Source organism: Fopius arisanus, unplaced genomic scaffold, assembly GCF_000806365.1.
Source record: "Fopius arisanus strain USDA-PBARC FA_bdor unplaced genomic scaffold, ASM80636v1 scaffold00059, whole genome shotgun sequence".
NCBI classification, from domain to species: domain Eukaryota; kingdom Metazoa; phylum Arthropoda; class Insecta; order Hymenoptera; family Braconidae; genus Fopius; species Fopius arisanus.
Genome location: NW_011887798.1, coordinates 469,633 through 493,446, shown reverse-complemented (window position 1 = coordinate 493,446; position 23,814 = coordinate 469,633). Strand labels below are relative to the sequence as shown.

Here is a 23,814-nt window from a genome sequence, read left to right as displayed (position 1 = left end):
CCACCCCTTTTACCACCCATTTTCCACCCCTTTTCCACCACTGCGTCCTTTCATTCATGTATATATGCGGTACGGTGAGTTTCCGCTCTGGGAAAACGTTTTCCATCTACCTATCTCGAATTCCCTTTTACCACTCCAACAGTTCCAACTCAGGAAATTTGTTTGATGGACATAATACCATTTCATGTTCTCCACCATTACCAACTACCATCATACCCAGCGTATCAATTATTTTATAACTCCGGGGAGGTTTACATGTACCTAGCGAGGACCGGGGAAAGATTATCGATGATAAAATCGGGGGGGAATTGAGGAAAATTAGGTTGACGATCAGTTGAAGTTTCCGATTTTCACGTTCATCGAGTAATCAACGAGTTTTATATCGATATGTTTTGAGATTGTGGGGTGACTCTAATTATTCTCACGTCGGTTATAAATTCGTTATTTTTTCAATTTTATTATTTATTTAATTAGTGTATTAATTATACTCATACTTTTTTTAGGTTTTTGTGTTTAATACCCGATTTTTCAGTTGCGAGTTTTTCAGATTTAATTCGGAATTGAATTTGCTATTGTTAATAAAATTATTTCAATGATAAATAGATTATTGATTGTTAGGACTCACATAAAATTTTCCGAGATGCGCAGCTACACGAGAATTTTTCCAGTAAATTTTCCTCCTCGAAGAGGACTCCACCCGCACCTTATCACTACCCCTCATCCCTCGATCCTCAGAAAGAGGCATCACTCTCCACCATCTCTTTTCCCCGTGTCCTCTTGTGGGATCGATCAATCTTCGCTAACGAGCCCCCAAGGAGTGCCCTGATCCTTGGAATTAATCGCCATCCCGATGCGTCTGACTCATACTCGGCCTCCACTACTAGCCACATCATCCTGAAACGCCAAAGAGCAAGATAAGAAAACACTGACTTTCTCCACGGAGAAAAAAAAAAAGAAAATGGCCAGACCCAGAAGTGGAAACTACCGAGTTTTGAAAAATAAATGGCGACTCCTCTTTGTTCTCTGTTAATCACACCATTTACTTCGCAATAAACCAAGTTCTTTACTGAGTAGAGAGATAAAAAAAAGGAAAAAGAAAAATAACTAAAAAACACGGCGTCTCGACTTTCAGCGGAAATAAGGAGTAAAAAAGTAGCGAAAGAGTTCCAAGACTCGCGTTGTCTTTCACTGGACATTTTTTACTCAACAACGCAACACTCCAAGCCTCTCCGATTGCAATTAGGAGGTGCACAACGACGCTCAATTTACCTCCCCTTCTCTCTCCTTTCACCCCCCCTTTCCCCTTGTATCACCCAAGTTTTCCCTCCCCCCTTTCTTTATTTATGGTCCAGGAATTATCGCGATGCCTTCAAAATTTCATTAAAAAATCGATTTGAAAATCAACAATAATTTTGTTATCGAGAATTTGAAAATTTGAATTCTATCCAAAAATATCAAATACAATTTTTCTTATGTAAATTGTTGACTTTTGATGTTATTTTTGAAAAATGGAAAATTTTCCGCGCCATTTGAAAAATTGTCTGGGGATTTTAAACTCGGGAATTGCGAAGAAATTTACGATATTGTGGCCGAAATAGAGAAATTGTGTTGCGTATTTTTTACGACGTCTGGGAGTGGGAGGAAAAGGGGTGTATGACTGACGTCACAGCCCCCCCCCCCCCCCCCCCCCCCCCCTGAGGACCCGATTATCGTCACTCGGTCAAGGACGTTCTTTTCCATCTGTGTAACGAGTGTATATCGTACGACTGTAAATCTCCGACCGTCGATATTCCACATTTTCCTCGGCATTTTTTTTCGTCGTTTCATCCGGAATAGGTGGAATGCCGCTGGCGAGAGAACATAAAGACTATCTATCCACGGTAATTTTACCCTACATCTTTGTTTTTTTTTTTAACACGAGAATTTTCCGAAGAGTTCTATTTTCCCCATTTCCCCCATTTTCCTCGTTGTACTATTCCTAATCTACAATCCGCAAACGTTAATTATTTATTAATTAAGTCTTTCAATTAAAATTTATAGAAATTCACGTGATTTAAATTTGTACAGCGAACAATGATTTTCCAGGAAAAAAATTTCCCGCGGATTTTCTACGCGTAAAATCGCGGAACGATTCGAAACCCCGGGAAATATCGATTTTCCGGTGAGAAATCAATCGCCAGTTTAACGATTTTCAGATCGAATTGAAGAAGGAAAAATGGGATATCTACTTCGATATTTATCGACGATGAGAAATCAAGAATGATCGATATATCTCGATGCACAACAGCTTCACATCTGGATTATTTCCCCTCGCGAGAAAAAAAAATCCGCTGTCGAAGCGATTGAGATAAAATCACTGGGAAATAACTCGGAATAATTCATGCCGCGTACTCCAGTACTTATTAACTCAGATGATATTCGATTTTGCGATATGCAAAGAGGGGGGAGAGAAGGGGAGGGAATCGTTAATTTATGTGTATCAATTTATAGCCGCTCGAAGCCAGACACGTTTTCACCGAGTGCAAGTAGGCCAAGCATTTCGATGATCGTTACAGTAACTGAAGTACAACCAAAAAAAAAAAAAATTGGCAAAAAGAGAAAAAAGTCCTGAGCTTAATTTTCCACTTGTACGGGTCACGGTAAAATGGTTATAATTTGATGAAAGAGTTAGCCGAAGGTTTAAATAAATCCCGTGACGATCGAGCCGCAAACTCAGTGGTGCATTCAATTTAATGAAAATTATCTTTTATCAATAGATTTAAAAACTCGCATCACCTCACGCGAGAATTAATACTCAGGCAAATCCCGGGGAATTTTTCTCCTCTCGGGAATCGCGAAATTTTCATGAATAACGAGATTATCTCGTTATTTAGGGGCCGGGGCTGTTCATTGCGCATTAATGTAAACAGGTTCATTGAGGGGCCGAGGAGAATTTCACAGTGGAGCAATTATAAAAAAAAAAAGATTCAATTTTTACCGGGAGTGCAAAAATAGTGATTTATCCTCCAGTAGAAATAATTTTGTTTTCACGTGGAAAATTTAATCACAATCCCCCAAACTCTGGTATTTAGCATAAAAATTTCCCTCTGAAGCCAACATTTTCCTCATGATTCTGAATACAAAAGTAGAAATAAAAACCAAAAAAAAAAAAGGCAAAATGAATGGACTTATGGGGGTGGGTGGGGGACCGGGAGGCCAGGGGGTTTCGGGTGAAAAAAAAAAAATTAGCTCAATGCATTCAGTGCACGTCGTGGTTTACAGCGACGAGAGTCCGAGGCATAAAAATAAAATGGAGTTCGCAGAGTAGATGTGGGATTCATTTTATCGTGGAGGGGGGATTTAAAAAAATGCGTATACGGAATGACTGTGGGTAAAGGAAGATGCATGTCCAACTGGTATTTTCATCCCCATCGGTGGGAGATTTTTCCATCCCCCTTTGACGCGTTCGTCCAGGGATTGCTCTTCTGAGGGGAATCACCATCGTACCAACCTGTCGCGCAACGACCGTTTCATTTCCCGTCTACTTCTTTTTATTTTCATCCCCTTTTTCCGCGTTTTGATCTCTTCCTTTTTTTTTTTCATTATTTTTTTGCTGGTTGAGGAGGTTAAATAGTAATTTTACACGGAGGAAATTCTGTTGGGCAGCCCCGGGGAATTGGAGAAATTATTTATCTTCAATAAGGTGCTCTTGATTTATAATATTTTTCATTCTGATGATCGACATTCAGGAGAAAAATTTATGCAAGTGGAGATTATTATTTTTCACACCATTTGCATTTTTATTTTTTATTTATTTGACTTTCAGAGTTTTTGATAAATTGATAAATTTATTATTGATGGAATTAATTATTTATTTTTATATGGGTTATTAATTGTATTGGTTTAATTTAATATAATAATCTCTATTTAATGGCGGGAAATTCCCCATAAATGAATAGCTGTTTGAATTCTATAATTATGTAAAACGTTTTTTTTTTTGCACTTGAAACAGAAAATTCGGATTTAAAAAATAGGATTTATCTGCTGCAATTTAATTGAGAAATTCAAAAGCTGAAAATATTGGCGAGTGGCAGTGGCCCGAAGGGTATGTACTTTAAACGAAAGCTTTGATGTTCAATTACGAATGCAGAAGAGGATTCTAACGAGAGAAAATTGAGAAAGTACTAGAATTCTTCAACGATTAAATCAATCTTGTTTTTTTTATCCGTAAAGTTGGAGTTTCAACTTTTGTTGCAACAATTTCTCTCGCATCGCCATTGAGACCGGTATAAATACCACGAAAAATGGATTGACATGCAGCATCATTCCCAATTTTTCGTACTAGTGTTGAAAAAACGAATTTACTATCGAAATGTGGGCATTGTCGAAATTTATTGGCTTTGGAATAAAAAAAATACAGAGAATAATCAATCCCGGAGTTCCAATTTTCAAATCAATGGACATCTCATGGAAATCGATGAATTTTCTAATTATTGCCCCGATATTTTCCTAATTAACCGATTTTTTAATTAGATCCGTGCAAATATGTGCTGTTAAAAATTGTTTCATTTATAAACATGAGTTCAACAAAATTTGTCATTTCTCTTAGAAATCGAAGAAAATCGGAGTTTTCGATATCGATTACAATTTAATTGAATTTTAATGATTAATGACCGATTCTCCGTGAAGGTGTATGGAAAATCTGTCGATTGATAATGGAAATGCAACTGCTCGATTGAATTTATGGAACCGAGGTGTTCGGTATGAAAATTTTCCCAGAACTAAAATGATAGCGAGAATATCCGGAAGTCATATCGGTTTACTGTAACATCAGAAGGTTCTCATGGCCGCGTAAATCAATTTCATTCCCGTCAGTGAATTCTCTATCCCGAATAGAATATCAAAATAGAGAAGCAAAACAGAATAAAAAAAAAAATAAACCGGCAAAAAAAATGTGTTTGACGATTTTTATTCTACTTTTGTACTGGCGCTTTTCATGCGTCTTTCCAGTGGTGCGTGTTGGCTCGATGGTGTCGATGAAAAGCTCGGAAAATTTCCAATGAAAAAAAGTACAGAATACAGAGCCATTCCGACGCATCCATTCACGAAGCATTGGTAAATAAACTTTTCCATGGAAATTCGTGTTTTTCCATTCATCATTTCAAAGCTTTTTGTTTTACCATATGCTCGGGCTAATGAAGCAAAATGGAGTCTCAATTAGAGTTTTACATTGAAAATTCAGACGGATTTCATTGGATCTCGGTTTATTAGCACTCGGGATAATCACGCAAAATGCAACAAACATTTATTCTCCCTCGAATGGTACTATCGATTTTATCTTACTCCTCAGTGAGACGGATTAAGACGTATTGATTCGGGACAGAATACTCGAGAATTTAAGAACGCCTGGAGTGAAACGAGACGAAAACTCAAATTCATTACGTTTTTTTGATATTATCACGGGATTTATGAGTGACAGCCAAATTTTTCGTCAATATCTTTTTTGTCCGGCGAATTGAGAGCTACTAAAATTCTTATCACGAGAATTTCTGTATCTCTCTTACATCCGCGGATATTTCACGAAAACTCGAACAAGAATACATCGTAAATTCGTAAAGAGCGCAAATTCCGTATGAATTATAGGAAAAACTTGAATATTTTCTTTCAATTCCATAAATTTCCTGGGTGAAAGCATAATTCCTCCAGAATGGGTGGTATTTGTGGATTTTTGGCGAAAAAGGGCATTGGAATAATAAATTTTCCGTGTTACTCTCGGAAAATTTCGGTTATCTCGGTAAATTGTTGCGTGAATCACTCCGTAATTTTTCCATCGGTCTCGCAAACATAAATTTAAAAAACCAGTGGCTTTAGCAAAAACACAACACGATGCATCGGCTTTAATTTTCTCAGTAATATTTTTTCGCCGCTCATGAATATTTAATGTCCGTAATTATAAAAATTTTCTCGAATTTATTCCCATCGTATTTTCACACGATTTTTTTTTTCATTCTTATTGGTGCCACGGTACTTTCGCCGATGTGGTAAATTGAAGTGTGTCGATAAAACGTCAATTTTCACGTGAGAAAAGCCGAGTCCGGTATCTTTCTGGGATATGAGTTGAAAAATTCATGAGGTTAAAATTTAGAGAGACCTCTCAGTCAATCCTCAGACAGCCACGTCTCAACTAAACCTTCAAGAAGTTGAGTGAACGCTCGATACTCCAGACAGGAACGATCAAAACAAATGTTTGACATTTTCCCGGTCATCTCTAATCCTCAAAAAAAAAAAAAAATTACGTCCATCAATCGATTTTCCGTCTAATTACCTCCAACTCATCAATATTTCCACCTCAAATCGACGATTCCCCGACAAATCGATAGCTAATAATTAAATATTCGAACTGAACTTTAAATTTCACTCAATTCCTGATTGATTGAGAATTGAGGGAAATAATAACTCGATATATAATATAGTAAATAAAAAAAAGGGATGAACTGAATCAGAAGTCGAAAAAAAATTCCTCAACGAGAGCTTTTCCTAGTGCAAATAGAATAGGTAGTTCGTCACGCACATAAAATACGACAAAAAAACAAATAACAAGAGCTACTGTAATGACGAACATAAACCCTTAGACAGACTTATTGCCCTCCGGTGATTATACGAATGAAAATGAAGAAAAAGCCAAGTGATTTTGTTTCTTGGGAAATTTTTTCCGGGGGACATTGTCCAGGATATTTTTTCCCGGTCGAATAACTCCGGACACCTTGGAGTCTCCCCCCGGAAATGAACCTCATTTTCCCCCATTAATTCCAGACCCACGTCACCAATAAATCCTTTACCCCGAAAAACTTATCGATAACTGGAAGAAAATTCCTGACAATAGAAACCAAGTCCATCACCCACCAAACCGGAAATTTTTCCCGTATATTCCAATGACCGATAAATCATCCACACTCTGTTTCATTTCCTTTTCCAATCGATTCCCTCTCAATCCCTTAAAAACAATTTCACGTCAGTAAAACGGACTTTTCAATCCCCCCCCAAAAAAAAACTGAACTAATAAACAGCGATGAACAAATCCAGAGATCAATAGAATCTGATTCAACCAGACGGGAGAATTGTCAACGGTGGAAAAAAAGAAAAATATTTTTCTTGAATCCATTGGAGTGAAGAAAAAATTTCAACGATTGACTTTATCAAATTGAATCTGGAAAATTCGCAATCCTGCATTGCAGTTACTCCACATTTTTCAATTCCCCACATCACTTGAACGATTTCAACATTTTGCATTCGACTGCCAAGTTTCAGCCCTAGCCCTCAGCCCTCACTTTTCCCTTTTTCTCTTTGTGGATTTATCCCCCGGGGGTGCAATACGCTGAAACTTATTAAACTATTTCAATTATGGACATCTCATGGTGTGCATTCAGTGGTTACATTCCACTTGCATCATTTGCCACTGGCATTTTGTGTACCAGCTGTTTTATATACTGAGAATTCTTCCAGTACTCGTGAATCAACATGGAGTAAATACTGGAATTATTCATTGGCGTCCGAGTACTCTATTTTATTTTCCACAAAATTCCCCTCTGAATTTGTATTTCCCGGATTTTACAATTTTATCAATCCAAAAAACCTTCTATTCTCTATTTAATTATTCACTTCAAAGAGTATTAATCCGAAATATTCTCCCGTAAATCCGAATTAAATTTCAATAAACCAATTCTGGAATTTAATTCAAAAATTCATATTTCCGAGCACAAAAAAAAAATGCACAATGCATGTTTTTTCCACATTTTTCTCCGTGTTTACATTTATTTTCTATTTTTTTTTTGTTATTTCGATTTTCACCCCGAAAACTAGTAAAAATAGGTGTAAATTAGGAATTGAATAATTTGTGGAGGCATCCTCTCGGCGAGTATTATTGAATGAAAAGCCACCGTTACGGAGAGGAAACACGAATGCAATACCCGGAGTATTATTGAATCTACGACCTATCCCCTGTTATAATGTACCCCCTCCTCCCCATCACCCCCTTATCACCCCGTACAGCGACAATTGCGCCACTTTCACCCCCTCATCCGCGACACCGTCTCGAGACAATGGAGAATAAAGAGAGAACGCAGTCTCTCACAAATGGCTGAGTCCGTCTCGTCTATTACCATTCACTCCACGACTAGCCCTCACACCTCTCACCTCCATCACCGAGCAATCGACGTCAATTACATCCGGAAGTGCAGTCTAATTTTTCTACCCCACCCCATTTTCCACGAGTTTCTATTCGTTTCACCTCAACATCCCGAGGTTTTACGCAAATCATTTGTCGATGGAATCAATTCAATCCACTGAATTTTTCAAACTCATTTTCCCATTCACTCAATTCAATTCATTATTCACCGAATGTTTATCGCAATTGGAAGAAAATATTTTCGCTAAGTACATCTGGCGATTGAATTAATAAAATGAACGGGTTAATTCCGAATAATAAAATTGCATTTTATGGAATTTGGAAATTTTCAACGAGTGAAATTTTAAGATAGTAAAAAAAAATAGCGCGATTGAGGAATATACTCGGTGCATTCTTCGTTAAATCGAGGCGATTTTGTCCCGGAAGTTACCGGTCGAACTCCCGAAAGAATAAAACAAGTATAGAATGAGAAAAAAAAAACGGGAAGAAGTGGATCATGAAGAAAAGTGGAGGTACAAGTTCTGGCCAGCTGCGTCAGTATCGTTAGTCCAGTGCTAAGAGAGCCTTATTCACCCTCCCGCCCCTCCCTCCCCATTCGCCCCCAGAGGGAGGAAGAGGGTGAGTGGACTACCAAGAACCTCCAGGAGGGAGACAAAAAGCCTGAGGCAGCAGCGTCGTTATACGAACAACTCTCTTCCAGTTATTGTATGTGCATTGCCCTCTATTTCTCCATTTTTTTCTCATCTCTTCCATCCTGCCCCCCTCCCCGTCCTCCCTCCTCCACCTTCTCCTCCTCCTCCCACCCAACGTCTTACAGGGACGAAAGAAAGCAACGAGGAACTCGCTGAAAGTGGACCTGGCACGTACGATGCATACATGAATTTCAAATACATAATATAATATGTATATGTAATGCACATTGCCGAGGGGACATATGGGTAAACGTGTACCAAAATGATTTCTCTGTGTGTGAGGGGGTGAGAGGGGGGATTGAGTCTCCCTGTGTCTGGAAGGGGTAGCATACGCTCTGTCTCATGAATGCATTCATGATGTGCTCTCACTGGTGTATGAGAGAGATGGATATGTACTCGAGATCTTCATCGGCCAATGTGTACGCTTCCATCAATTTTATTGAGATTGTTGGAATGGATTTCGCTCCGATCCTCATTGGTCCATGCACTGGCATTTCCAGACCTCTCGTGCTTACTGATAATTTATTGAATCTTGAAGGGTTGTTTTGGAATTCAATGGTCCACGGTAAAAATGAGCAGGCGGTATTCATAAATTTTCATGAGACAGGAGCGACGCCATCTTGCGTCGACATCCCTCCCCTTCGGGAACGTGACATGGCCGGAGCGTCCACCTCGCGTTTTTAAACAATTATTGAAATTGTTTATGATATTCGAATCGATTGAAACTTGTTGCATTCTATTTGTATGGAGTGAACAATTTTTTGGACCATTTTGCAGATTTTTAAATTGTTTTTTAGTGGAGAATTGATGGAGTAAAGTTTGAAAAAAACTTGAAAATTAATTGGGAATACCCAAAATTATCTAGAAAACTCGAAATTTTGAGGGAGAAAATTATTGATTTCCTTTTGAAGACGTGAATGAGAATTTTGCGAAAGAATTTCTCTGGAGATGGGAAAGGCCTCAGATCCCAGATACAGTGAGATTACTGGAGTCATTATCCCTGTCATTATTACCTTTGACTCCATCGAAAACGAGAGACCCTCAGGTACAGAGTTAACCGAGTTTCGAGCCCTCTCCCCAGAAATGCTGTTCTAACCTCGAGAAAATCAAATGACACAAAGTGTGTTGAAACTCCAGTGTATACACTGCGGCGGTAACAGTTGAAACTTGGGGGTATCCACTGAGTAGAATGATCCCCTCGTAAAATCCCGGGGTTGAAATAGATTGGATCAGTTTCGAAACCTAGAGAAGACACTGCACCTGAGGTACTGCTTTGTGTATGCAATATGGTGCACCGAATCTGCTGCGTGTAGAGTCGTAAATGCGAGGTGATTCACGTGAGATGAATCCCAATTGAGTGAGTCAATCTCAATCTAAACCGCAGATACTGATGACAGAATGATTTTTTTTTCAACTTTCGAATAATTGAGAAACAATTTTCAAGCGCCAATGGACGAATGGAAAATTAAAAATTCAAACAAAAATATAGAATTCACAGTTAAACCTGTTAAACCTCACGAACTAGTTGAGCTGATGGATTAATAATTCCATAATTAGCGCACCTGATTAATTAAAATTCATTAATTCATCAATTTTATAGCTGAAATAACGGGGAGAGGTAGTGAATTCACTTATGCCTGCACTTTTTCCTGCGCTAATGAAAAATATAGAGAGGGATAAAGAAGAGCTGGTGACAACTAAAATGAGAATTCGAGAAGTAATGAAGAGTATGAAAAAAAACTTTGCCTATCTCGTTGAGAAGTGAGGATATTCTTTTCCCTCAAAGAACTTTAAATGGTCTCGAACAGTGAACCGTAATTTCATGCGTGGCCCCAGCGACTTAAAGCTGTTGGAAGGTTGAGGTGTACGTTTGAAGATTTTGCGGAATAAATTCATGAAGTGAAACAAAAAAAAGAGACAAGACGAAATGGAAATGAACGACGTAAGTACCTCGGCAGTGGATTCAACGGGATTCTGGATTAAGAGATTTGAGAATTTTTGGGTGAATTATTACAGTATTACATAGAAATTCCTCCAATAATAATCGCTTATCTCTCAACGAAAAGTGGAATTAAAGTGTGAAGATAAATGGGGACGCGATGTAATTGAAAAGAACAAATTTAATGAGAATTAGAGCGATCATGGAAATACCCCAATCGGGTATCAGTTTAATAAATAAATGGATAATTGACGTGGAGGTATGAAGAGGCAAGTGGATAATCTCATGACGAAATCCATGAAAAGGAAGAATGGAGAAAGAGAAATAGAAGGTACGAGGGAGGCGCGGGGGATTTATAATGAAGAGAAAAAGGTTAAAATGTCTGGATCTCGTGAGAATTGGATGGGGTAAACTAGGGGTTGAAGAATGGAGGAATGGGGGTTGAGGGAAAGAGTGCAACGAGCCGTATGATAACCGCGAGTGCATAGTCTAGGGCAATCAAGGAGAAAGCGAAAAGATCTCGTGAGGTACGAGCAATCCAACGAGTGATTATGTACCGAGACGAATTAAATCCCATGTTTTAAGTTAAACCCCGCGACTTGTAACTATTTACTAAATAACATGACTCATGTAATTTAACCGACACCAGTCACCGCATCTCTGAATTCATCCCATTTGCATACTAATATTTATTTATTTATTTATAATCAGATATTCCTTCAATATTATTCCCGAATTCTCATTATTCTCGATTTAAGATCGACTCGTAATCGATTGAGAGGCAATGCTATTTTATTTTTAAATTATTTTTTTAGATATTTAAATTATTTTTTAAGTTGTAATATTTGGGTTGTATTATTAAAATTATTAAAAATAATAGCGTGAAAAATTACTGAGGAAAATCGCTAAAAGTGTCGCCATCGTGAGATGCTAATGATTTTGGCACCCCAAAGAGAGGAAATGATTTCGATATACCGAAAAGAATTGGGTGCTCTCTGCTCTATTCATTCATTTTTTTCTCCACTCGTTTTGTTATAAATAATCCACAGCACCATTAGTCATGCCCGTCGGAGGTGAAAAAGAAGAATCCCACCCCCTCCCCCCGCCGTTTTTTTTGCCCACCGTATGTGGGACAATGCGAGGGACTTCTTTTTTTTTTGAGCCTTCATCCGCATTCTTTTTCCGTAATTCAGGAATCAGCCGAGGCATTGATTAATCGTCGCATCTCGATTCTCATCTGGCCACGGCTTTTCATTTTTATTGTGGGGTACACAAGGGGTTAATACCCCACTGGGTGATTTTCTCGGTAAATGCATTATCTGAGACAATCATCAATCATCACTGACAAATGCACACCAAATGAAAGATTCGCCCATGATGGGGTGAAAAGTTGGTCGAGAGGTGATGAAATTATTTCAGAAATCCATTTGCAATCATAAAATTTCATCGATCTCATGGGATTCCACATGAAATCATGCGAAATCAAATGAAATTTATTGAATACAAATAAATTAAATAATGACAATTTAATTGTAATCATAAAAAAATCATTTACTCCTGAAATCACTCTAAATAAATGATTCCAGGAATTTTATTATCACACTGAAATTATTTTCCTAAAATTCACGTGCGACTTGTCACTTTTCGTTATTTTGAAACTTTACGATTTGGCGGGAAAAATTTTTGGTGAAAAATCAATTCGATTGGACTTAGAAAACCGATACCTTCCATTGCCATGACCCCACCAGAATTTACAACAGGTGCAATCGATCTCTCGATACCTTAAAAACTCTAGCGGCATCACAGAGTGGAAACCTATTAGAACGTGATAGATTGCCAAGATATGAAGGATGAAAATGAAAATTTTTCAGCAACGATTTATCGTACAGTACACGATGGCCCCTCTATCATCCGTCCACGTGTGCATTCTTTGATGGATATCGAGGAAATGTCAGTGGAACGGTGGAGAAACGGCCAAGGGAAAAATATATATATAGAGAGAGAATGGAGAAAATGAGGGACAGATGAGACTGAGTGATTGGTGGAGTATACCTCATGCTTTTCAATCCGTGATAAAAAATCACTTTATTTATCGGTAGGGGAGACAAACAGCGGATGCTGAGTGCTGTACTACGAGTTGTCAAACATCATACCAACAATTTCATCAACAGAATTTTTTTGCTGTGTGCGCGTTGAGTTAAAATTGTTAGAAATCATTTTTACTCACCGCCAGAGGTACATTCGAATTTTCAGAACAGCGAATGAACCAAAAAACGGTCATTTCAATCAAATGAAAAATGTTGGGAAAATGTTTGCCATCACTTCGAGTTATTGATTGATTGTGCTTAACTGATTAACTTGAAATTAAAAATTTATTCATCTAGTTACTCCTCGTTTATTTATTTATTATATTTATATTTATCATTCATGCCTCCACTCCGGCATAAATTGGAGATTCGAAATTCAAAATTGTATTTCAATTAAAAAACATTAAAAAAATGATTATGTATTTCAGTTAATAAATCATTGTACGTAGGAATTAATTTTAAAAAATCCAATCAATCAAAATTCTCGGGGTTACAACAAAAATTATAAAAAATTCTCCAATACACGAGAAAAAAATAAAAAAAACTCGTTTAATTCCCAGGGATCGATCAATAATCATGAATAGAAGATGAGATAACCCGCGAACAGAAGATTCATCCCCTCCACCCTCCCACCCACCCCCTGAATCTAGTTTTCGAAATCACAGGCACATCCTAGTGCATGAACATTTCTCCAGAGATCGGAGAAGTCGAAAAATTCATCCTATTTCAGTTGTCTTATTGAAGCAAGCGGTTGTACTCATATCGATACTTCCGGGTGATTTAACCCACCGCGGGAATTCACCCCCCATACCCCCCACCCACCACCCGCGAGATATTTCCGAGCGTCAGGATATTTTGTGGCGTCCGCTGATGGTCCCTGAGGGCTAAGCAACGGCCTCCCGGTGAGAGAGACTGAAAATATACCCTCATCTATCCGATATCGAAAATAGACGCCGGATGGAGGAATGAGGGGGTGGTGAAAAGGGGTTGAAGGGGGTGGACAACCCCTTCGGCCGTCTGCTGTGATAAAAATAACTGCGGCCGATGATAGAGCCAACGGCCAATGATCTCGGGGATATTTGATCGGGGTTTTAAGAGTTGTGGATGGAGAAGAACAAAATGGACGCTCATTCCGGATTTTTACACGATTTTAAGGGAAGATTTTGTTACTACCCCTCACCTCCTGACCATTCCGTCGATTTTAGACTTTACACGATTTTAGGGAGATGATAAAATTTAATTATTAATTGCGGCTCGCAGGATTTTATGATTTTATACGGTCTTAACAATTTTTGCTGATTTTTTTTAATGATTATAATTAAATATCTCAAGATTATTGAATTAATTTTGCCCCCCTCGGTATTATTAGAAGATTAAGAAAGAAATTGATCTTTTAAATTTGAAACTTGGAAGATAAATCTGCAGTTGCACGTCATCTTCATGGTTTGTCTGACTATAGATTGAGTTCGGTCCCTTGGACTCGATCCAAAACTCATCGCTGTAACACCGCGTGTGCGGTGGGCAACTGGAAACAACGCCCGATTAATTACTTTCCATGGCCCTGTGGCTACCAAGTAAATATCTAACCGTTGCAACAAACAGTTAAATCCAAAACCCCACCTCCTCGAACCCTTGTAGTCCTCTAATCCTAACCAAAAGTTGGTGGATATCAGCCGACCATTTATCGACTACACACCTCTCCACTAATTTATCAAACTGCCCTATCAGAAAATTACTCATGAAATTCTATGAAAAACCTTGAAATCTTCATAAATAAATAAATAATCCATTGAATTATTCAATTAAAATGACGGAAAATTATTCAACAAAAATTATTCCTCTGAATTCTCAATCTAGGGTAAACATTAATTATGAATTTAATGTAATACTAAATTATTAAATAGTCATTAAAGGGTAAATAAAGGATATTTAAATAAAAAAATGATTAAAAATCATTCGTTTGAACATTAGTGAGAATAGAAATCAGAATTCTGAGAGTTCTGTCCCGGAAAATCAAAGAGAAAATGGAACAGCGAAGGATAATCTCAACGAGACGATCAAAAGAACGGAATATTTGACGTTTGGATAATTTTTAATGATGACCCATCAATTTTTTGCAATGCTCCTCTCATTTAAACTCGAGCTGGACTTTTCTCCGAGGAAAAAGTGGCCACTTCGTCAGCACCTCACCGGTAATTTTTTTTTACCCCACGGTAATTCCCTCACTTTACGCCACGATTAACCGACCCTCAAATACCTCGATTTTTTTTTTTAATCCCATTTTACCAATTTTTTTTTTTCACTCCACCGTAACATCCGCTCTCCTTCCGTTTTGACGTCGTTAGAGAGGCAGATTTGTAACGTACAAGCCATCCGACGAGATTGGAAGTGCATTTCCCGGGTTGGAATGGTACGAGATAGAAAATGACGGGGAAAATGAATAAAATGGTAAAATGATAGAGCGAAATGCGAAATAAGAATTTGATGGAGGTGTAATTTTATTTTTCACCGTGGTGAAAATTCCGTGGAATTGGAAATGCAGAGATGATTATATTGCGTGAGGATGGAGCTTGAGATGGAGTAAAAATGGTGGTATATAGAAAAAAAAAAGTAAGAAAAATGAATCGAACATCTACTGGGTGCCTTTGGTGCACGGAAATGCTGCAAGTAAGCGTTTCAGGTTGAGCGTAAGCTCGGCTAATCCTCGTCTATTCTTTGGACAGGGGTAGAGAGAGAAAAATGCCAGAGACTATTCACTGGGACAGGAAAAATTTTTAGACGAATCGAATTTCAAAGGATTCACAGACAAATGTGATTTATTCCTGCGGGTTTTCCAACTGTAAAGGATGGTTTTAAAAGAGACTTGAGGCGGAGATAGAAAAAAAAACCACCGGGAATTCTGTTATTTCACTCTCTGACGTATTCGTTAGAAAATCCCGTCTTTTTTTCTCTCGACTACTGGGGCACAATGGACTTCGAGTTAGTTGTAACAGATATCCAATGAAATTTCCTATCGATTGAAAAAAAAATAATGAATTTTGCACGATTGGCTTGAGAGGAAATCCTGAATCAATCATATTGATCATTCATCGATCTCTCGGTGAAAGTTCTGCGAGAAAAATTGACCCTTTTCTTTTCATTTAACCGGAAATTTACCGATCTATGTGATGGAACAATCATCGATCGCCCTTTCCCCTCCCCCCACCCCCAATTATTCATCACAATAATTTCAATAAAAATGTAGAAAAGCCGGAAAATACGAAGTCGATCACCGGGAAGCGAATATAAAGTCTATGATAAATTTTCCAGGAACTAAAATGAAAGATGCTGTGAACTCTATCCCGATATGATCACGAGTCATGGAAAATCTCTCCAATTTCCTATAGCACTCGCACTCATATTTTTTTTTAACACTAAAGGATAAATAAATAATAAAAAAAAATCCTAGGGGGGATAAAAAATGGTAATGGATGGGGTACGTGTGAGGGTGAAATAGATATCGATATTTTTCTCGTACATTATCGTTCAAAGTAAAAGGCTCATGTCCGAGTGCCTACGGGGATGGGAAAAGGGGTTTTCGAGGGGGTGACAGAGGGGTTAGAGTTACCAGGGGCTTCCGTTCGATTTACCCAACGACGAAATTGCTTTTGGGCTTCGCCATCCGAGGGACTGGAATATTCACGATCCGCGTAGATATATCAGAATGACACTCCACGGGTTAAATGTGCCATCCCAATATTTTTTCTATCGGAATTTGACAATGAGAGATAATTTTTTTATACTATTCCCTCCCTCCCCGTCCACCCCTAATCAACGAATCTAGGATAAGTGCAATAATTGCCAATTGGCTTTTTATCGCTGGATTAAATTTTTTTAATGAAGCGCTTGTAAATTATTCGGTATGTTATCAAAAAAAAATATATTATCGCCATTCTTTTACGCCCGCGGCTTTTATCGGTTAAATAAAATTTTGAGGTGTTAATAAAGTTTTTATGTTTAATGCGAGATAATTTCTCGTAGAGTGTTTCTTTCGGTGGGGAGTAATTATCAACGGATGTCACGGAATTATTATTTCAGATAATGAGAGAAGTTCTTTATAAACTCGTGATTTTTCATTAGAAGATTATATTTTTATAGAAAAACCCGGGAAATTATTGATGAGGAACGATTTTCCGATAGTTAATGAGATATTTTTCATGATTTTAGGGAAAGAACTCTAGGGGAATCGAATTAAATCTCCGATAATTGAAAGACAAGACACGATTTCGATTGGAGTGCTTAAAATTCCGAGATAGATTCATATAAACTTCTCCCATTAAATAAATAAAAAAAAAAGAACAGTTGTTAATTTTTTTTTTCAGTTTTTGGTGGATACCAAAGGCGCGCTAGCCCAAGTAATGGCGTCGACGTGGCGGTGGGAGCAGCGAAAGCACTGCCATATCATTCAACTGAAGCCTTTGTCACTCACAAAGGAGAATAAAAGAAAGACTGTAGGTAAGAGCCCTCAATCATTCAAAAATACAGATAAAAGCAGAAGAAAAATGTTTTTAAAAAAAGCCACGGAATGACGTATCGATGTGCTAAATAACAATTCCTCCAATTTCCTGTGAAGAATTACACGCTAGACCTGGTATATTACGATAGGGTCCATCCACGTTTTCCTTCCTTTCATTCCACCCCCTTTTGCAATCCCCCTTTGCCACCCCTCCCTCTTTTACAGTACTAGCCGTAATCTCGATTTTCTCTTTTGTCATGTTGATATGGTCAAAGGTGAACACGGAAGCAGAAGATCTTTTTGCTATTTCCAGCTGTAACCCACGTCCTTGTCCTTTCATCTCCTTCAGTCGCCTGTACTCTTATTTTTCTCCGTTTTATCATATATTTTTTTTTTTATTTCCACTCTCGGTAGAAAAATCCACTACTGTAATCTCTCTTCGATCGAAACATGGGAAATCAGGTTTTCTTTTTTACTTTGTTGTGTCGTGATGAGAGGTTGCCATTGGTTGAAATATTTATTGGAAATTAATTGATTGGGGAATTGGAGGATCACTGGTGGGTATTTACTCTTGACATTTCGCGTGATTAATTGTTTTTTTTTCTTTTGATGAGGCAAATTAAGAGGATGTGGTATTTATGGGGTTTTTATTTTGATGTGGAATTGTTTGAGTTTTGAGTTTGGTAAATCTTGATTAATTAGGAATTATTGATTTTAGGAAATTTTGTGATAAATTATTCAATTTTCATTTAATGAAAAATTCAGAGAATTTATTCGCGAATTAATTGAATTCTCAATAAATGAATTAATTCACCAGTGGGGAATTTCAAATTAATTTTCCTCTGTAATTTTATTATAATTTCAAGATTTTCACGAGAAAATTCAGTTGCAATTTTCCAGAAGTAAAAAATGGCTTTCACTAGGGCATTAATTCGATTGAAATTGCAAATAAGAATTTCAAAGAAACAAAAAGGCCTAAGGGACATTGAAAAACAAATAAAATATGACGAGTCTGATTGCCCAATAAAATAATCAACTCCCCACTAAAGAGTTCCAAATAAATTTCCCTGTTATTTTTTCGAATTTCAAATTTATCACTAGAAAATTCAAGTGCAATTTTCCAAAAGGGAAAAACAGCTTTCACTGGTGCATTAATTCAATTGAAATTGCAAATTGGAATTTCAGAGAAACGAAAAGGACTAGGGTATGTGCAAAAACGAGTGATGAGCCTGAGGGACAGAAGTGGTGGATGTCTGTAGCGACTGAATCGAGTGGACAGCATTGCTGATGCCAGAGGACGAAAACGTGAGTTACAGTTGGCGAATTTCATTGAATCGAATTTCATATAATAATTACCGATCTATTTTCAGTTTTAAATCTGCTGAATCGAAACGTTAAACAGGGGGAGGGCACAATGGGCCCGGGATCATCGACGGTATACCCCTGAGCGATGCAAGTAGTTGGGGCTGTGGCCCTGCTAGTGAGCATGTGGCTCACTAGAGAATGAAGAAGCAAAACGTCCGGACCCTATCGTTGATCGTCTGCACGTTCACCTACCTCCTCGTTGGCGCTGCAATATTTGACGTCCTCGAGTCCGAGACGGAGAAACGGCGCAAGGAAGTGTTGGATGGTAAATTAACTGAAATAAAAAAAATGAGAAATTTAATTATGAGAGGAATTACATTAGAATTTGGATTTTCAAAAATACGCGAGAGATACAACGAATTTATGAGAAGAAAAAAAAAATAGAGAGATTCTAATCCGATTTTCACCCTCTGCTTTCAGACATTGAACGAATGATCATACGCAAATACAACATAAGCGAGGACGACTTCAAGATTCTGGAGACTGTGGTGCTGAAGACGGAGCCCCACAAGGCAGGCCAACAGTGGAAATTCGCTGGTGCATTCTACTACGCAACAACGGTCCTCACAACAATTGGTAGATATTAAAAAAGCCGATAAAATTAATCCGATAAAAATTAACGATCCATTCAACGCTTTTGTTCAGCACTCAACATCGATGCTCCATCCTCTGTATTTTTAACCAACTTTTGTTGTCCATCACCAGCCCTAACACCTGATATTATTCCACCATTTTAACTCCCTCCGTAATAAAATCGAATGGAAAGTGTTTTATATCATGCTAGTACTTTCCCTCATTCTCATCAACCCTCTCCTATACTTGTTTTCCATTTTTTTTTTGTTTTTTTTTTCGGTTTTTATCCAGGCTTAACTTTCCATTATCAGGTTACGGGCACTCGACGCCGAACACGATAAGCGGCAAGCTGTTCACGATGTTCTACGGGATAGTCGGTATACCCCTGGGTCTCGTCATGTTCCAGAGTATAGGAGAACGATTAAATAAATTCTCATCCGTCGTTATAAGAAAAGTCAAGCAACTGCTAAATTGCAGAGACGTACAGGTGATTCATTGCCACTTAGAAACGTATTTACCCTATTTTTTTTGCAACTCGATCGGTTTGGAACTTCACTAATTGGATATTTCAACTGACAAAACTCAAAAAAAAAGGTTTTGAACTGAAAATTTCATATTTTCCTATTTTTTTGAAAATTATTCAGCTGAAAAATCTAACAACTGTCGAAAAAATATTAAATAAACTGTAGAAAATTCCTTGAAAATTCACGAAAATAATTGATTAAATCTTCAACATTTTCACGAATTTCGAAATATTAAAAAAATATATTCCGTTATTTTTCCAATTTGAAATATGTAAAACTCCGAGCTAACACGATGCCATTATTTTTCAATTTGTCAAGGCCTCGGAGATAAATTTAATATTCGTCGTGACATTTTTATCGAGTCTGACGATAACAGGCGGTGCAGCAGCATTTTCACGGTACGAGGGCTGGTCATACTTTGACTCAGTCTACTACTGCTTCATAACACTAACGACCATTGGTTTTGGTGACATGGTGGCACTCCAGAAGGACAATGCACTCGAGACTAAACCCGAGTACGTTGTATTTGCACTGATATTTATTCTTTTTGGTTTGGCAATCGTTGCCGCATCGTTGAATCTACTGGTGCTCAGATTTGTCACCATGAACACCGAGGATGAGAGGAGAGACGAAGCCGAGGCACTTCAAGTAAGAATCCTATCACTAATCATCAATACCCTTCTACCCGTCCACAAAACTCATCAACAATTTGGAATTCTGCTTTAAAAAAAATTACTGCATTTGCCAAAAAAAATTCGATACTGCCCTATTTTTTAAATCTGTCATATTGAATAGTGCTACCAAATTATTCATCCGGATCGTTATCGAAATAGAGAGTAATTTATATTTTTATGGTGATTGGAGTGAGTGAGTTAGTGAGTTTGAGATGAAAACCGTTAGAGAAGAGGAAAAGTAATAAGAAATTTTTATGATAAAAATATGTTGCAGGCGGCGCAGGGAGCAGTGAGACTCGAGGGTGACGTGATAACTGCAAACGGCTCGATATTATCAGGCCAGATGGGCAATCAGGGTGATACGATATCGCTGTACGACGATGCATCGGTGTGTAGCTGCAGGTGCAGTGGTTTTTACAGAAAAAGAAGGAGACCACGTTTTACAGTACGTCGTTCACCCGGTAAAATATCACATCTGCTGCCGATGCAGCAGTTTTCGGCCTCTAGTTACAGGGAGGATATACGTCCACCACCCCTCACGCCACTTCTACAACTGCCGACTATATATCAACACAGAGCCAGCATCTGACGTCCACCATCGGTCAAAACTCTTCCCATACATGCTCATGAGTTTATTCAGTACCAGGCGCGACGTGCCTCCGTGTAAATTCCTTATTACTCTCATTTTCCATTCAACTCTTGAGGATATTTGCCAGACATCGTGAATGTATTCTACCAGTCGTTAAATAAATTGTTCATCCATCAAACGCAGGATTCATCACAAATACAGTACATATGTGGATATATATTAATTATATGCACATATTTTCGTGAATTATTTTTTATTCGTGAGTTTTCCTCAAAGTGTTTTGGCGGTTCTCCTCGACTCGAATTTTAATTTTTTTTATGTCAGCGAATTATCGATTTCAGGAGCGACTACAGCGATTTATTATTTTTTTTTTTGTGTCAATTTAAAAAATTGGATTTCCAGATAATTGGTAAATATCCTTGAGTGATTCAATTCGCAGTGAGAAAAATGTAATATCAAGTAAATGCGTCTTGATTTCCCAATTTTTCTTGTCTGCACGAACAATCGTAATCTTTCATTTCGATAAAAAATAAAAGAGAAACAAAAAATTGTAATTAAATACGAAAATTAAGGGTACGGTGATGAACAAATGAAACAAGTATAGATAAATCAATTGTGATACGAAAAAATAATTCTATAAATAATATTAAAAATGAAAAACGGAGCAAATGATTTTTGGGGGGCTAGGAGGGAAGTAGAAACGGGTCTGCTCTCTTCAGACACTCAAATTTCGTTCTCATTTCTCAATTCGATTAATTTTTCAAAAATAAACGTCAGAATAATGACGATAAGTTCCAAATTAGTATCACATTAATACGACAACGTCGTTTAATCCTGATAAATATAATTCCCGATAAATCCATACCGTCAAATTTATTTCCATCAAATAAACTTTATTGATTTGCTCCATCTAATTATCGATGAAGACTCAATCGAAAATAGAAATAATTAAACGGATGGCTTTGATGAGAATAAATAATGACGTTAAAACGGCAGAATTAAATGATGTGGAGTCGTTGAAATCCATTCATTTTGTCGCCCGAGAGCTCAAACACTGAAAAATCCGATCCACATATTTTGAAACCCCCCCCCCCCCCCCCATACCACACCACCATCACTGCGAGACTCAATGATCATTGGGAATGATGATGATAAATCCTTGTACAAAAGAATAATCGAAAGAGATTTGATGATTCGAGGGAGAAAGATTATAAATATGACAGCGTGCAAGTGACCATGTGTTCCGTAGCGCAAGATTATATTTAAAGAGGCACAGATTATATATATACAAGAATATAAATACTATAAATAAAAATTGAAAAAAAAAATGAATAATAAATTACGTTCAAACTTCAACTAGTGGAGGTGAGAAAAAATGACAATTTTTTCATTGAACAAATTTTGCAATTTGTATATATAAATTAAATATGAGGATATAAATACAGAATAGTTATTAGGTGCTACGAAAACGAGTTGAGGCGAACCTCGTGCCTCGATGTAAATATTGAATTAATATTAAATAATGAAAAAAAAGTAAAAATATTAACGAGTAATTGAATAATTGATCGTAAAGAGAGCAAAGGCGACGAATGAATCTCGAATTTTACACTCTCCCCTAACTTTTAAGTGATGATAAAATGCAATAAACAACACGATAAATCACAGCATTACTGCGGATAATTATGAATTAACATTTGCTTATGTGACAGTGAATCATCTCTCGACGAACCAATAACTAGATAATTGTAATTGAGAGGACATTGGGATTATTGTAGAATGGTTACGATTAATCTATACTCTTCCACTATTTCTAATCTCCGTCGACGAAAAAACAAAAATCACTTATTTATCGAATATTTATCTATTGATCAGACAAGTTGGATTTTTGGATTTTGGTAGTTGTAGGGTAGTTCTGGGAATTATGGTTAGTATCTGGACATGCTTTTGAGGGAATTACTTCAAACGGGTTGTAGAATTAATTGCAGGTTAAATTAGAATTTCATGGTTGAAGGGAATGCGAGGAATCGCTCGACATCCTTGATTAATTTTCCAGTAAAGGCATGTTTTCCGCAAGCCATCGCGATTTTTTTATTTTGAAAATTATTGAAAATCTCAACAATTTTCAATAATTTTCATTATCAGATCGACAAGAAAATGAGTTTCATTGCATATTCACGGCGTTAACAATTTTTTTTTCATTCACCAGCGAATACAAATGAACATCATGTACAATTTGTCGTTGTTGAAATTTTGGCGGTAAAACTTTTGAAATAACACCGAGAATTCTCCCCATTCCCTTGTTCCCAGAAAAGCAATTTCCGCGATGATGAATCCAGATAAAAAAAAATAAACTCCATAGCTTATTAATTAATCCACCGTCGGATAAAATACATGGGGGTATACGACGGAGCTTTAGTTAGAAATGGGACGCAATTAGTGATATGGGGTGAGGGTGATGTACTTTTGCTGGTTTTAAACGAGTACAAATGGCCATAAGTAATGAGACAGTTTCGAAGTGGTGGGATATACTGTACAACAATGGAGATGGAATTAATTGACATTCTGATTGTAAATTGAAAATTGTAATGTAAATATTTATGATGAATGATAAACGAGAGATAATTGTTGAGATAAATAAGGAGATGATTATTTCGTCATTATTCTCAGTCGTTGTTTTTGTTGTATTAATTGTCAAAGAAAATATTATAAAAT

At 37.3% G+C, this 23,814-nt stretch overlaps 1 protein-coding gene across 1 annotated transcript in view; it reads left to right on the top strand.

The window, feature by feature from the left end:
* The window catches only part of Task6 (TWIK-related acid-sensitive K[+] channel 6), a 63,204-nt gene extending 41,844 nt beyond the window's left edge, over positions 1 to 21,360 (top strand). Inside the window, exons 2-8 of the mRNA XM_011308304.1 lie at positions 17,244 to 17,376; positions 18,563 to 18,682; positions 18,748 to 19,007; positions 19,163 to 19,318; positions 19,627 to 19,802; positions 20,158 to 20,487; positions 20,788 to 21,360. Coding sequence (XP_011306606.1) covers positions 18,881 to 19,007; positions 19,163 to 19,318; positions 19,627 to 19,802; positions 20,158 to 20,487; positions 20,788 to 21,102 — 1,104 coding nt within the window. The 5' untranslated portion in view covers positions 17,244 to 17,376; positions 18,563 to 18,682; positions 18,748 to 18,880 and the 3' untranslated portion in view covers positions 21,103 to 21,360. The remainder of the gene's footprint in view (positions 1 to 17,243; positions 17,377 to 18,562; positions 18,683 to 18,747; positions 19,008 to 19,162; positions 19,319 to 19,626; positions 19,803 to 20,157; positions 20,488 to 20,787) is intronic.
* Positions 21,361 to 23,814: the final 2,454 nt, after the last annotated feature.